This window comes from Rhinatrema bivittatum, chromosome 2 (assembly GCF_901001135.1).
Source record: "Rhinatrema bivittatum chromosome 2, aRhiBiv1.1, whole genome shotgun sequence".
In the NCBI taxonomy this organism is placed as follows: domain Eukaryota; kingdom Metazoa; phylum Chordata; class Amphibia; order Gymnophiona; family Rhinatrematidae; genus Rhinatrema; species Rhinatrema bivittatum.
The window spans coordinates 248,867,073-248,882,490 of NC_042616.1; the positions used below are offsets into that span (position 1 = coordinate 248,867,073).

The 15,418-nt window shown below is 45.8% G+C and overlaps 1 protein-coding gene across 3 annotated transcripts in view; it reads left to right on the top strand.

Annotated features, from left to right (window-relative positions):
• Positions 1-15,418, top strand: part of TOPAZ1 (testis and ovary specific PAZ domain containing 1) — a 379,149-nt gene that overhangs the window by 95,259 nt on the left and 268,472 nt on the right. For all 3 annotated transcript variants that reach the window (XM_029589384.1, XM_029589385.1, XM_029589387.1), the window contains one exon: positions 5,096-5,181. In XM_029589384.1, the coding sequence (XP_029445244.1) occupies positions 5,096-5,181 (86 nt within the window). The remainder of the gene's footprint in view (positions 1-5,095; positions 5,182-15,418) is intronic.

The window sequence follows — 15,418 nt, forward strand, 5'->3', positions numbered from 1 at the left end:
GTTGTCCCGCGGCCCCGAGACGTTTCATTCCCCGCAGCAGAGAGGGGACATTCCTCTGCTGCTGATCCGAGGGCACTCGGGGGAGCGCAGGTCCTCTTCCCCGCTTCCCGTGGTGATTTTTCCTCCTCGTTGGACCCCCCACGGCTCACCCCTCTCCCGGCTGCCTGTCAGCATGCCGCGGCCGTCCCGCTGCTCAGCCTGTGGCGAGCCGGGGTCGAGGATCTCAAGAGAAGGGAGTCTGTTCTAGGTGCCTCCCTGGTGGGGAGGGCACCTCCGGGCCGCTGGACCTCCTTCTTCCCCACGCCTCAGCGCAATCTGGGCATCGGGGGCCGGCCCCTTCGCCGCTGTCGGCGGGAACGGCGGCCATTTTGAATTCTTCCGATCAGTTTCAGCAACCATCAGGGGAGGAAGGAGAGGATTCTCACTCCGATTGGTGCCTCAGGGGCCCAGGGCCCCCCAGATGTCTCACCCATCGCCCCCCCTACGGGTCCCCCACCTTTTCCCCCGGAGTTCATTGTGCTGATGCACAATGCTTATCTGCAGCGCCTGGAGGTTCCCAGGGCATCCATTCCGGACCCGCCTCCTGCCAAGGCATCCCGGTTAGCGGAGGTTCCGCAGGGGACCCAGAACTCAGCGCGGGGGGGGGGGGGGGGCGGGATCCCCCGTCTCATCCGGACGATCCGATTTCGGAGGCACAACTAGAGTGCGATGACCCGCGGGTCCTCCACATCTTTAGGAGGGAAGAGCTTGAGGACCTTATTCCACTCTTGAGGACCTTATTCCACCCGACCCGCTAGCACCCCCGGTTCCAGTTGTCAACTCGTCCGCCAGGAAGGGGGATCCACTCTTAGCCGGCTTGCGCCCTCTATCCCGGGCCTTTCCCACCCATCCCACCTTTCTACCATTATTAGCCAGGGAGTGGGATACCCCCAAGACCTCCCTTAAGGTCGGACGCGCCATGGAAAAACTTTATCCTCTCCCGGAGGACTTCTTGGAGTTGATTAAGGTCCCGAAAGTGGACTCGGCAATGTCGGCAGTGACCAAGAGGTTGACCATATCGGTGACGGGTGGCACAGCTCTGCGGGATACACAGGATAGAAATCTGGAAGTCTACCTCAAGCTGGTCTTTGAGGCCTCAGCCTTGGGGATTCGCGCCACCATCTGTAGCTCCCTGGCGCAGAGGGCGAGCCTTTGCTGGGTGCAACAGCTACTCACCTCGCAGGACTTACCACCCGAGGAAGTGCGACAGGCAGACCGTCTAGAGTCCGCCATTGCTTATGGGGCGGACGCTTTGTATGATTTGTTCCGCGTCCTGGCGAGATCCATGGTCTCTGTGGTGTCCGCACGGTGCCTCCTATGGCTTCGCAACTGGTTGGCAGATACCTCCTCCAAGTCCAGTCTAGGGTCTCTTCCTTTCAAGGGCAAGTTTCTCTTCGGTGAAGATCTCGACCAGATCATCAAGTCCTTGGGGGAGAATTCGGTTCACAGGCTGCCGGAGGACCACCAGTGAAACTTCAGGCCTTTCACTCCCTCCAGATCCCGCTTCCGGGCGCAGCGTCACTACCGTGGCTACAAACAGCAGGGGCCCCGGACTCCGTCTTCCAGATCACAGTCCTGGGCCCGTTCCTTTCGCGGTCGCAGGCCCGCTCGGGAGGGGATGAGACAGGGGGTCTCGTCCAAGCCTGCTCAATGATGCCGAGCCCACCCACTCCTTGACTCCGCGGATCGGAGGACGGATCTCTCGCTTTTACGAGGAGTGGGTTCGCATCACTTCGGACCAGTGGGTCCTAGACATCTTAAAGAACGGCTACGCTTTGGAGTTTGCCTGCTGCCCAAGGGACAGGTTTCTCTTCTCGCCTTGCGGATCGAGCCTCAAGAGACTGGCAGTGCAACAGACCTTGGACAGACTTCTGAGCCTCGGGGCCATCGCTCCCGACCCCTTCGGAGAGGTGGGCTCGGGCCATTATTCAATCTACTTCGTCGTGCCCAAAAAGGACGGCTCCTTCCGCCCAATACTGGATCTCAAGGAGGTCAACAAGTCCTTAAGGGTCCTCTGGTTCCGCATGGAGACCCTGCGTTCCGTGATTGCGGCAGTACATCAAGGGGAATTCCTTGCCTCTCTCGACCTGACAGAGGCCTATCTCCACGTCCCCATTTTCAAGGCATATCAGAGGTTTCTTCGCTTCAAGATTCTGAACCGGCACTTTCAGTTCCAAGCCCTCCCCTTCGGGCTGGCGACCGCACCACGGACGTTCACAAAGATCATGGTGGTGGTTACGGCCGCTCTGAGATGGGAGGGGATCCTAGTCTACCCCTACCTGGGCGACTGGCTCATTCGAGCAAAATTTTTTTCTCCCAGGGACAGTCGGCGTTCTCCAGGGTCGTCCAGCTTCTCCGGTCCCTTGGCTGGGTGGTGAACTTTGCCAAGAGCTCCCTCACCCTCTTGCAGCACTTGGCTTTTTTGGGAGCACACTTCGATACGCTTCAGGGCAAGGTCTTCCTATGCCCGGACAAGGCCCAATCCCTTCGGGAGCAGATACAGCATTTTTCTGTCTTACCAGATCCCACGTCCTGAGACTATCTGCAGCTCTTTGGTTCCATGGCCTCCATGATCGATCTCGTCCCATAGGCCTTTGCGCACCTCCGCCCCTTGCAAGCGGCCCTGTTCTCTCGCTGGAAACCAGTCTCTCAGGATTACCAGCTGGTGCTTCCTCTCCCTCAGTCTGCCAAGGACAGCCTGGACTGGTGGCTGGAACCGCGTCATCTGGCCCAAGGCGTTTCTCTCGAGACATCGGATTGGGTGGTGGTCACCACCAATGCCAGTCTATCCGGCTGGGGGACAGTATGCCACCGGAGTTCAGCACAGGGGCTGTGGACGAAGGAGCAAGCGACCTGGCCGATCAATTGCCTGGAAACAAGGGCGGTGCGTCTGGCTCTCATGCATTTCTTACCCTTGGTGCGGAATCGAGTGGTGAGGATCCTGTTGGACAGCGCGATGAGTCAGCAACTGGACCCCGGGGAGTGGTCCCTCCCCGAAGCCATGCATCTCCTCCGGCATCGCTGGGGGACCCCACGACTGGACCTCATGGCGACATCCCTCAACACCAAAGCAGCTCTGTTCTTTAGCCGCCGGCGAGAGCGCGGGGTAGAAGGAGTAGTCGCTCTAGTGCTCCCCTGGCTGGACCACGTTCTACTCTACGCTCTTCCCCCCTGGCCTCTCGTGGGCAAGGTCATTCGGAGAATAGAGCTTCATCGGGGTCCCGTCATTCTGGTGGCTACGGTACCCTTGGTTTGCAGATCTGCTCCATCTGGCAGTGGACGGCCCGATCCGGTTGGGCCATCTTCCGCGATTTGCTTCATCAGGGGCCAGTATTTTTCGACCAGGCAGAACGCTTCTGTCTTGCGGCCTGGCTTTTGAACACGCAAAGGATACCCTGATGCAGTAGTCTCAACTCTCCTCAAGGCCCGGAAAACCTCGACTTCGGCTGCCTTTGTGCGGGTCTGGAAGGTTTTTGAGGCTTGGTGCACAGCGCATGATACCCATACCTCAAGGGCCTCGGTTCCTCAGATTCTGGCGTTTCTACAAGACGGTTTGGATAAAGGACTCGCCTACAATTCCTTGAGAGTTCAGGTCTCTGCCCTGGGCTCGCTCCTTCAGTACACAGACCATTCCTCTCTCTTGGGACAGCTGGATATCGCCCGTTTCCTCAAAGGGGCGAAACATCTATGGCCCCCGGTCAGGGATCCGTTCCCTTCTTGGAGTCTTAATTTGGTATTCCGGTCTCTGGTGGACCCTCCTTTCGAGCCTCAAAGCAACGCCACCATTAAAGATATCACGCTCAAGACTGTCTTCCTGGTGGCCATAAGTTCCGCACGCCGCATCTCGGAACTTCAAGCGCTCTCCTGCAGAGAACCCTATCTCTGGTTCATGGATTCAGGGGTTTCGCTACGCACAGTGCCCTCCTTTCTACCCAGTGTCGTCTTGTCTTTTCACCTGAATCAGATGGTCGAGCCGTCCTTGTCAGCGGGGGAATCGGGTCACCTTCGTTCTCTGGATGTCAAGCGTGTTCTCATTCGCTATTTGGAGGTCACTAATGATTTTCGAGCCTCAGACCACTTGTTTGTGTTGTGGTCGGGACCGAGGAAGGGTTCCCAGGCCTCAAAGTCGACGATTGCAAGATGGCTTAAGGAAGCAGTAGTCACAGCGTACATAGGTACGGGTCGGAATCCTCCGCTGGGTGTTAAAGCGCACTCTGTCCGTTCTCAGGCTGCATCCTGGGCCGAAGTACAGTCTGTTTCCTCCCAAGAAATCTGCTGGGCGGCGACTTGGAAGTCTCTTCATACCTTTGCACGACATTACCGATTGCATCTACCGTCATCGTCCTCTGGATATTTTGGTGACCAAGTCATTCGAGCAGGGCTTTCAAGGGCCCACCCGGTGTAGGGAAGCTTTGGTACGTCCCACCGTCTGGACTGATCCTGGTATGTACAGGGAAAATAAAATTACTTCTTACCTGCTAATTTTTGTTCCTGTAGTACCAAGGATCAGTCTAGACGCCCCCCTCTCGGTTATGGGGCTTTTCTGGGGTTCTTTCTTCCCTGCTCGATCTATTCACTGCACTCTGTTTCTTCTTGTTTTAGTTATGCTCGTCTTCTAGAGCCTGTTCAACTCACGAGTCTGTTATTTAGTTCGTTCTGCAAGTTTCAGTTCTGGCACCAGTTGCCTTAGTTGTGATATTCTTTATGATTGTAACACTTGATCCATCCTTGGTACGTGGTTGTGTTGGCTTTGATATTCTCTATACTGAACTCCTGCAGAGGGTGCACACGTACTTATGTCAGCACCATTCGAAGCCTTGTCTGACTCCATCTGCTGGACGGGGGACATAACCCACCATCTGGACTGATCCTTGGCACTACAGGATCGAAAATTAGCAGGTAAGAAGTAATTTTCTTATCATGACACAAGATCAATTTTTCTGCAGAATTTGGTCTGTAATAAAACAGTGAACACTTGTAGCAGAGTTTTGTTTTTAACTATTTTTATATGATTACTTTTTAATGTTTTTCTTGTTGCCATTTTCTATTCACACAGATTTCAAAGTTACAGATAAACCCTCAGCACACTTACCCTTGAATTCTACTGCTCATAAAGAATGGAAAATGGAAAGGAATTCATTAGTAAGTCTACATGGAAATAAAATGAATTAACAAAAAAATGATTAGTCATACCTTTTTATTGCACTAACTTAATTCAACTAACTTTTGAAGCTACCATTCCCATTCTCGGGTCAAAACAGAATGAGGAGGGTCAGAGCAAAAGATATCATTGCCTGGACATACAAGTAAATAATAAATTATATTCCAGTGATGGTTTAAAGGTGGGGGACAGTTTTGATGTGTTAGTGATAAGGTGTGAGAGAGAGAGAATTGTCTGGCATTGAATTTTAAAAATCCCAAGTGCCTGTAAAATCCTTTTATGTTAATATTTATTTATTTATTTATTTAGCATTTTTCTATACCGACTTTCCAATAACAAAATTATTGATCAATTCGGTTTACATTTTAAACAATAACAACAATGACAAGTAAATGTCTTACAATGAACAGGTAAATATTGAAGTGTTTGATCATTTTAAAGAATATGCAAATAACTCTCGACATACACATGGAAAAAGGAGAGAGGGGTCACCGCCAAAAAGAAATTATAATTTGGTTGCTTTGACTGAAACACTGTGACAGATTTCTTTGAAATTATTTGCTAAACTTGTGCGTTCAGAACTGGTCCAGTGACCAAGCAGGAGACTGGTTCAGTTCTTACACCTGGCTGCTGTTCCTTGGGTTGACTAGGGCTGAGGATGATGTAGAGGCAGCATTCATAGTCCAAGGGAAGGGATTCTCTGGAGGAAGCTATGATCTGTAATCCCCTGATGAAGACTGGCTCTGCAGTGGTTAAAACCATAGAAGTGGGTTATAGAAATAGAGAAAATACTGAACTCTCAATGATTTTCCTCTCTCTTAGAACTCTGAAAGGACTGAAATCTAGCATATGAGCCAGACTTTTGACATCCTGAAGGCTTCTAGACAGCAACTGACTGGATGATCCTTGCTGTTCATTCTCTGGGAGCCTGGGACCTTTAGCTTCTCCCCAGGCTATGGCACTCTTCTCTAGATCTCACTTAATAGAAACCTGCCCTTGAAGGGAAGCTTAGTCACAATTGAATCCGCGGACCAACTCTGCAGACACACAAATGCCTGGCTGGTATACAAGCAGCCATGCTCCTAGTCTAGGTATGAGCTAATCAAAGATGCATCTGCCTAAAGGCTGTCCCACAGTTCTAGCTGTGCTGTCTTCTCCAGGTTTGAAACATTGCTTTCCTGCAAAGTCTCCTACATATGACATGAATGCAAACCAACTTTAGTTACAACATAGTTACATGCTGCCATTTGAAGAAACATAATCCTTGAGAACTGCCTCTATTCTTTTCCATCCTGTGCTGTGCCATCTTCCACAGAAAAGCAAGTTTGCTTTCTATAAAATGGTGTTTCCCATAGATAGCATGATGAATTAGCCATTACATGTAGAGTGACATCATCCGGTGGCATGAAATGGACTTCTCTCCTAGCTAGTAGAACTTTGAGCACGACTGTCATGTGTGGGAGTTCTGCATGAGTGTTGCCTCATAAACCTCCTCAGTTTATATCGAAGCTACTTTCAGCTATGTAGTCGACTTTCCAGAGAGGTGGGTGCATATTCTATGGCTAATGTATCCTGCTATCTATGAAAAATACTGTATGGTAAGCAAAATTGCTTTTCCAGCAGGCTGAATTAGCCATTAAATAGGGGGTGTCCCAAGCTGAGGGTTGCATCAGAATATTTACTGAGTAAGTAACCCGGACTCCACTGTGAAGAATAGACTACAGTGAGAACATGTTACATAAAACTGCTTGACCAAATTTACAGCCAGTCCTTGAGAGGTTGTCTAGTGCAGTGGTTCTCAACCGGTGTGTCGCGACACACCAGTGTTTCGCCAAGAAACATGCAGGTGTGTAGCCACACTTCTCGGTCCCCCGCTGACCCAGCTGCTCCCCCTATCCAAGTGAAATAGGTCCTCCGCCCGGGCTTAAAATGCTGATAGCCTGGGCGGAACACGGCAGGACAGCTGGAGTCAGCGGCACCGGCATTCTCTCTTCTTCCCGCTCCCCACGGCCCGGAAGAGGAAGTGGTGAGCAGCGGGTGCGTGCACGGGAAGAAGAGACCATGCTAGTGCGGGCAGCATCGACCCGAAGAAGAGAAGAGAGGCGCAGCCTGAGGAATGAGCAGCGCGGCTTGGAGACAAATGAAGAACGTCGTCAACCCCCGCGGCCGATGGGACTCCTTTCTCTGCGAGGGCTGAAAATGAAGCAGGTTGCTGCTGCCTTTAGGGCTAGAAGTGGAGGAGGCTGCTGCTGCTAGTTCGGGGGAGGGGGGAAGTGAGTGAATGAGCAGGCATGTGTGTTTGAGATCCTGTGTGTATGAGTGAGATAGCATGTATGTAAATGATTAAGAGCCTGTACATGTGAAAGAAAGTATGTGTGTGATTGAGAGCTGGTTTAGGTGAGGGAGTATGTGATTGCGAGCATGTGTGAGAGAAGAGAGCATGCATGTCTGTGTGTGACAGCTGGTTTAGGTGAGGGAGCATGTGAGTATCTGAGAGCATGCGTGAAAGTGAGAGAACGTGTGTCTGTGTGATTGAGAGCTGGTTTAGGTGAGGGAGAATGTGAGTATGTGATTGAGAGCATGTGTGAAAGTGAGAGAAAGACAGCATGTGTGTCTGTGTGTGATTGAGAGCTGGTTTAGGTGAGGGAGTATGTGATTGAGAGCATGTGTGAAAGTGAGAGAAAGACAGCATGTGTGTCTGTGTGTGATTGAGAGCTGGTTTAGGTAAGGGAGCATGTGAGTATGTGATTGAGAGCCTGTGTGTAAATGAGAGAAAGAGAGAGCATGTTTGTAAGCATGTGAATGAGAGTCTGTGTGTGAGAGAAAAAGACAAGCATGTATGTGTGTGATTGAAAGCCTGTGTATGTAAGCGTGAAAAGATAGACAGCATGTGTGTAAATGTGTAATTAAGAGCCTATATAAGTGAGAGAGAAAAAGCATGTGTATATGTGAGCGACTGAGAGCCAGTGTGAGAGAGAGAGAGAGAGAGGAAAATTGCAAATAAACCATCCTTCCTTCTGCTAATTCAAAACAATCTCAGGGCACCTGGATATCAAACATTCCCAGATATGCAGAGCAAAACATTTTTTGTATCCTTATTATTTTTCATTACTTGGTCTTTGTGTCTGCTATTTTGAAATATTTTATTGGTATCTAGAAATGTTTTATATGAGTTTTTAATTATTGGATATTCCATTCATCCGCTGTTTTGAAATAATCTGTTCTTTTTGTTAGTATGGTTTTACTGCTACTGATTTTATATCTCTTGATTTGTTTTATAAGGATGGGTGATGTTTCTTTTTTTCCTTTGTTGCACTGCACACAGAGACTCTGGCTTATTGCGGTTTCCAATTCAGTTTTTGTCTGCATGCTTCTAGTTATGCGTTTGGTCTCTTTATTCTTTGTTAGGTGAGGGTCAGCACATGTGATTTAGGTGAGGTTTTCTGCTGGCGTGTAGTTTCTGGGTAGGGCTCTATAGCAGCCTGACTTGGTCCATTTTCCTAATAGGAGATGTATTGGTATCTTAAGGCCTGCTGTATTATTTTCAGTGTTGCCTTTTCTTAGGTACGGTGGTTACTGTTTAAGTGCTGGAAATTGGTGCTGTTTTGGTGTGGGATGTTTACTGTTTATGCAATTTTTGTTCAGACAGAATATGTATCTTTCCTTGTGTCATTCTTAACAATAAAAATAATACTGGACCTTTATTTTTTATTTCCACCGTAAATTGTAATGAGCAGTGTCATGTGAGCGTGGTCTGTCAGATGTGTCACGATGGGAAAAAGGTTGAGAACCACTGGTCTAGAGAATAATGGGACATAAAGGTATGAACTGATGACCAGATTGCAGCTTTGCAGATATCCTTGGTAGGTAGTTCTCAAAGATATTGAACAGAACCTTTCCCAAAACTGATCCCTGTGACACTCTACTTAACATGTTTCTCTCTTCAGAGTATGTTCCATTTACCATTACACGCTGTCTCCTGTCAGATACCTGAATGGTTTTAATGATGCGTGTTCCCCAAATATTTTCCTGTGGAAAGCAAGCAGTAGAACTAGGTGAAAAGATATGAAACTTCAGGGGGGATGCCTTAGAACCAATGTCAAGAAAATTTTCTTCACGAAATAGTGATGGATGCCTGGAATGCCCTTCTGGAAGAGGTGGTGAAGACAAAAGCAATAATCGAATAAAAAGGCATGGGATAAACACTGTGGTTCCCTAAAGGCTAGAGTTGAAAATTAAGAAAAGCATGCCTGGGGATAACCAGCATGGAGCGGCAGCTTCCACCTCTAATAGAAGGCATGGGGATTACTACCCTTAACCAATTAGGAGACATGCTTTTAACACAACAGCATCGCTCTCCACTTTGGCTGGGAGGTGAGAAAAGTGGAATTGGATTCAGACAACTACCTCCACTGGGCCCTGAGTTTCATGGACTAGGGTACTGATATGCAGATATTATGGGAAAAACTCAGGACTGCGTCTATGGCCAGGTCCAAAAGCAAAGCACATTCAAGCAGCAGCATTTTATGAATTATCAAGAAGGCTGCTCACTCTGCTAGCAGTAATTTTGTTGTGGGCTTGGCTGTTGCTTGGTTTTGAGTTTTAATATTACAACCCTTAATATAATGGTTGAGGGTAACCTGCATGGAGCGGCAGTTAGTACCCTTAGAATCATGGGGGTAACCTGCACAGCAGCAGTTATTACTATAAGAAGCATGCTGGGCAGACTGGATGGACCATTTAGTCTTTTTCTGTCATCATTACTATGTGACTATGGAAGAAGCTATAGCTCTCATTTGATGAGCTTTCACAAGAGTCCGTGACTTGCAAGCTAATGTGTAGCAGCACTGAATGCAGTCAATCAGTTAAAGTAATCTTGGTGACTGCTATGCCTAGTCTGTTAGTCATATGACACAAACAGCTGGGAAGTTTGGTGATGTGACTGAGTTTGTTTCTTCTAATAGGTTAAGGCTCTTTTACAGTCTAATGTATGAAGTGTTTTTTTTCTCCTTCATGTGCATGCAATCTGGGACTGAAAGTAGGCAATACAGTGGACTGATCAATATGAAAGTCTGAGGCAACTTTCGGTAGAAACTTCAGGTTAGTATGGAGGACCATCATGTTAAAAAAAAAAATAAAAAAATTTGCATATATGGTGAATAGTGAACGAAAGCTTGGGAGTTCACTGACTTTTCTAGCTGATGTCACTGCTACCAGGAATAGTATTTTCCAGGTCAAAAACTTAAGTGAGGCTGACTCCAATGGCTCAAAGGGAGACTTCATTATTTCAAGTCTCATGGAACAGGTGATTTTTGTACAGGAAGCCTGACATGTGATAGACTTTTCTTGGATCTAGATATCAGCAGTTGAATAGAAATTGGTTTACTGTCCACCAGAACATGGAATGCTGCTATGGTGTTGAGATGTACTCCCACTGAAGAGGTGGCAAGAACTGAATCAGAAACTACTTTATAGAGCAGTTGTTAAGGGAACAGACATGAAAGGGATCCATTTTGAAACTAATTCTTAGTGGAATTCAGGATTGGGTACAAGAGGTAAAGATGGTAGGGCTGCTTATAACAGTGATCATAATACAATCAGATTTGCCATAATGACTGGAGAGAAGTACATTTACAGCTCTAGCATTACACTTTGAAAAGGGAGCCTTTGATAAAATGAGGAAAATAGAAAAGAAAATCCTAAAAAGTGCTGCTACTAAGGTTATGAGTTTACATCAGTCATGGATATTGTTTAAAAATAACATTTTGGAAGCCCAGACCAGATGCATTCAACACACAAAAAAAAAGAGGCGGAAGGTAAAATGACTGCATGGTTAAAGGGTGAGGTTAAAGAGGCTATTTTAGCCAAAAAAAAAAATCTTCTTTCAAAGATGGAAAAATGATTCATATGTAGAAAATAGGAAAAAGCATAAGCATTGGCAAGTTAGATGTAAAACATTGATAAGGCAAGCTAAGAGAAAAGCTGGCGATAGAGGCAAAAATTCACAATAAAAACTTTTAAAAATAATATATGAAGTAGAAAGCCAGTGAGGGAGTCTGTTGGACTATTAAATGATCGATGAGTTAGAGGCACTTAGGGAGGATAAAGCCATCGCAGAAAGACTAAATTAATTCTTTGCTTCGGTGTTTACTGAAGAGAATGTTGAGGACATACCCGTGCCAGAAACAGTATTTAATGATGATGATTCAGAAGACCTGTAACAAATCACGGTGAACCTAGAAGATTTAATAGGACAGATTGACAAACTAAAAGAGTATCAAATCACCTGGACCAGATTGTATACATTCCCAGAATTCTGAAAGAACTAAAAAATGAAATTGCAGATCTGTTACTAGCAATTTGTAATGTATCATTAAAATTGTCCATTATACCCGAAGATTGGAGGGTGGCCAATGTAACCCCGATCTTTATAAAGGCCTCCAGGGGTGATCCGGCAAATTATAGACTGCTGAGTCTGACTTCAGTGCAGAGAAAATTCATGAAAACTATTCTAAAGAGCAAAATCACAGAACATATAGAAAGACATGGTTTTATGGTACTCAGCCAGCATGGATTTATACAGGGGGAGTCTTGCCTCACCATTCTGATACATTTTTTGAAGGGATTAATAAGCATTGGATAATAATGAGCTGATGGAAGTAGTGTATTTTTATTTTCAGAAGGCATTAGACAAAGTGCTCTATAAGAGACTGAAAAAATTAAAAAGGCATGGGATAGGAGGCAATGTCTTGTGGATAGCAAACTGGTTAAAAGATAGGAAACAGAGTAGGACTGAATGGTTAGTTTTCTCAGTGGAGAAAGGTGAACATTCTGTCAATAATGGAACTGTGCTTTTTAATATATTTATAAATGATCTGGAAAGAGGAATGGACTAGCAAGGTGATCAAATTTACAAACAAAAATATTTTGTTTTTAATCACAAGCAGATTGTGAGAAATTGCATGAGTACCTTGTGAGACTGAAAGACTTGGCATTCAAATGGAGGATGAAATTTAATGTGGATAAGTGCAAAGACTTTTACTTATGTACAACAAACTCACACATTATAGTTATATGACATTGGGTTCCATATTAGGAATTGCCACCAAGGAAAAGAATCTGGGAGTCATAGACAATACTTTGAAATCCTCGGCTCAGTATGTTTGGAATCATTAGAAATGGAGAATAAAACAGAGAATGTCATATTACCTCTTTATTGTACTGTGTGCAGTTCTAGTTACATTTAAAAAAAAAAGATAGATTTGAACTGGAGAAGGTCCAGAAAAGGGTGACCAAAATTTTATTTTTATTTTATTTATTTAAGGTTTTTATATACCGGCAATCATGACAACATATCTTGCTGGTTTACATAAAACAGGGGTGCAGTATATACATCAAACTGGAACTGTGTGTCAGAAGGTGCAGTTACATATAACAGGGGTAGCAGAACTGGGAGAAGGAGGAAGAGAAAGGATAGAATAGTAGCGGTTAAACAATATACAAATTAAGTGCTATATACAATGCATGGTTGAAGACTGGTAGTTTTGAGGAGGTGATAGTGGGGTCGTTAGATTGTGTCCGGGAACGCTTGCTTGAAAAGCCAAGTCTTAAGTTTGTTTCTAAAAGTTAGGAGGCAGGGCTCCTGTCTGAGATCTGAAGGAATGGAGTTCCAAATGAGGGGACCAGCTGTGGAAGTGGCACGATCTCTTAGGGTAGCGTGTCTGGTCGTTTTCGCAGGGGGTGCTAGGAGTGAGCCTCTGTAAGCGTCTCTGGTTGGTCTTGACGAGTTGTAAATTTGGATTGGGATTTGCAGATCAAGGGTGGTGAGTTGATGTATTGTTTTGAATATGATGGATATGGCTTTGTACAAAATTCGGAAGTGTACGGGTAGCCAGTGAAGCTCTTTCAGTATGGGCGATATATGATCTCTTCTCCTGGCGCCTGTTAGTAGTCTGGCTGCTGAGTTTTGAACCATCTGCAACGGTTTGGAGTAGGATGAAGGAAGACCTAGCAATAGAGAATTGCAATAATCTAGTTTCGAGAAAATGATTGCTTGGATGATCGTTCTGAAGTCGTGAGCATGGAAAAGGGGTCTAATTCTTTTTAGTACCTGGAGTTTGAAGAAACAGTCTTTGGTTGTTTTGTTGATGTGAGCCTTGAAGTTCAGCCGGTTGTCTATGATCACTCCTAAGTCTCTAACTTGTGTGGTGGGTAGGTTGGTAGGAAGATTATTGTTAGGAATGCTATTCTCAGGCGAGATGAGTAGGATTTCAGTCTTGGGAGGAATTTAGGATGAGGTTTAGGTTGTTGAGTAGTTGTTTGATTTTTTGATGGCAAGATTCCCAGTATTCAAGAGTTTTAGAGTATGTGTCCTTGATGGGGATGATAATTTGAATATCATCTGCGTATAGAAAATACTTTAGGTTGAGGTTGGTGAGAAGATGGCAAAGAGGAAGAAGGTAAATATTGAAGAGAGTTGGGGATAGTGATGAACCTTGTGGGACTCCTATGGTAGAGTCAAATCTTGAAGATTCCTTGTTTTGTAGTTTAACTTTGTAACCTCTGTTGATGAGAGAGGTTTTGAACCATGATAGTACGGTGCCGCAGTTTCCTATGGACGATAGTTGGTTTAGGAGGATGGCGTGATTGACCGTGTCGAATGCTGCGGATAGGTCTAACAGGATTAGTAGGAATGATTGACCTTTGTCGAGGCCCATTATGATATAGTCTGTCAGAGAGGTGAGGGATGATAAAAGGGATGAAACAGCTCTCCTATGTGGAAGGATTAAAGAAGTTAGGGCTGTTCAGTTTAGAGAAGAGATGGCTGAGGGGGGGGTTATGATAGATGTCTATAAAATCATGAGTGGATTAGAATGAGTAAATGTGAATTGGTTGTTTAATCTTTCAAAAAATACAAAGACTAGGAGAGACTTCATGCAGTTAGCAAGTAGCATATTTAAAACAATTAGGAGAAAATTCTTATTCACTCAGCATCCCATTAAGCTCTGGAATTCATTGCCAGAGGATGAGGTTAAGGCAGTTAGAGTAACCGGGTTTAAAAACGGTTTGGACAAGTTCTAAAGTCCATAAATTATTGACCAGGTGGACTTGTGGAAAGCCACTACTAATTGCTGATCATTAGCAATATGGGATTTTGCCGAGTACTTTTGTCCTGGATTGGCCACTGATGGAGAGAAGATACTGGTTTTGATGGATCCTTGGTCTGACCTAGTATGGCAGACTGGGCTGAGAGGTTAGAATGATAAAGCATCCCGTTGTCTTGAGTTGTTAATGTAGGGTCTGTCCCCAGATATATGGAAGGACCGCTGGAAAGCTGTAAGAGAAACGCATACTACATCTGGGTCATTTTGGGGCTATGAAGATCAGATGAGCATGATCTAGGAGATGCTTCTGCACTGTGTTGTCAGTGTGTGGTATCTGCAGAAAACGTAAATGAGGCTTGTCCACCAATTGAGGATGAAAGTGTCCTGAGCTAGTCTGACATCGCTGGGCAGAAATGAGCAAAATTGGTTTAATTTTCTGTTCTGTTTTGGTGCAAATAAGTCCAACAATAGACCCCCTAAGTCAAATAGTTTGTTAGCCACTGATTGATGTAGAGACCACTTGGTTGGACAGAATACGCTGCTGAGTTGATCTGCCAGTGTGTTGGAGATGCCTGGAAAATAGGTGGCCCGTAGGACAGCTCATTTCCTGGTTGTCAAATTGCAAATCTTAAGTACTTCCTGGCAGAGAGGCCATGATCCTATGCCTCCCTATTTATTGTCATAAAACATGGCAACTTGGTAGTCAGTTTGAATCAGGATGCGTCTGCCATGAAGAAGGTGCACAAATGCTGACAGTGTACCTTATTGCCCTTAACTTCAGCTGATTGATTTGAGAAATGGCTTTTCTCAAGAGACTAAGTGCCCCATCCTTTGGAGTCATCTGTTGCCAGTATTACTTGATGGGGAAGTGTGCAAAGAAGAGCTTCTTCTTAGAGAACTTGGGGGTGTAACCACCACTGCAACTCTCCCTTCATGTCTACCGTAACCTGTACCACAGTTGACAGTGGTTGAGTTAGCTGATCCCATTAAAGGTAGTAGATATGAAGGTGGGTCAGCAGGACAACTTGGATGGCCACCGCCACATGACCTAGGATCCACCAGAAGCGTTCTGGCTGACAAGCATGGAGAACAGTAGCTTCTAGATGAGCAATCT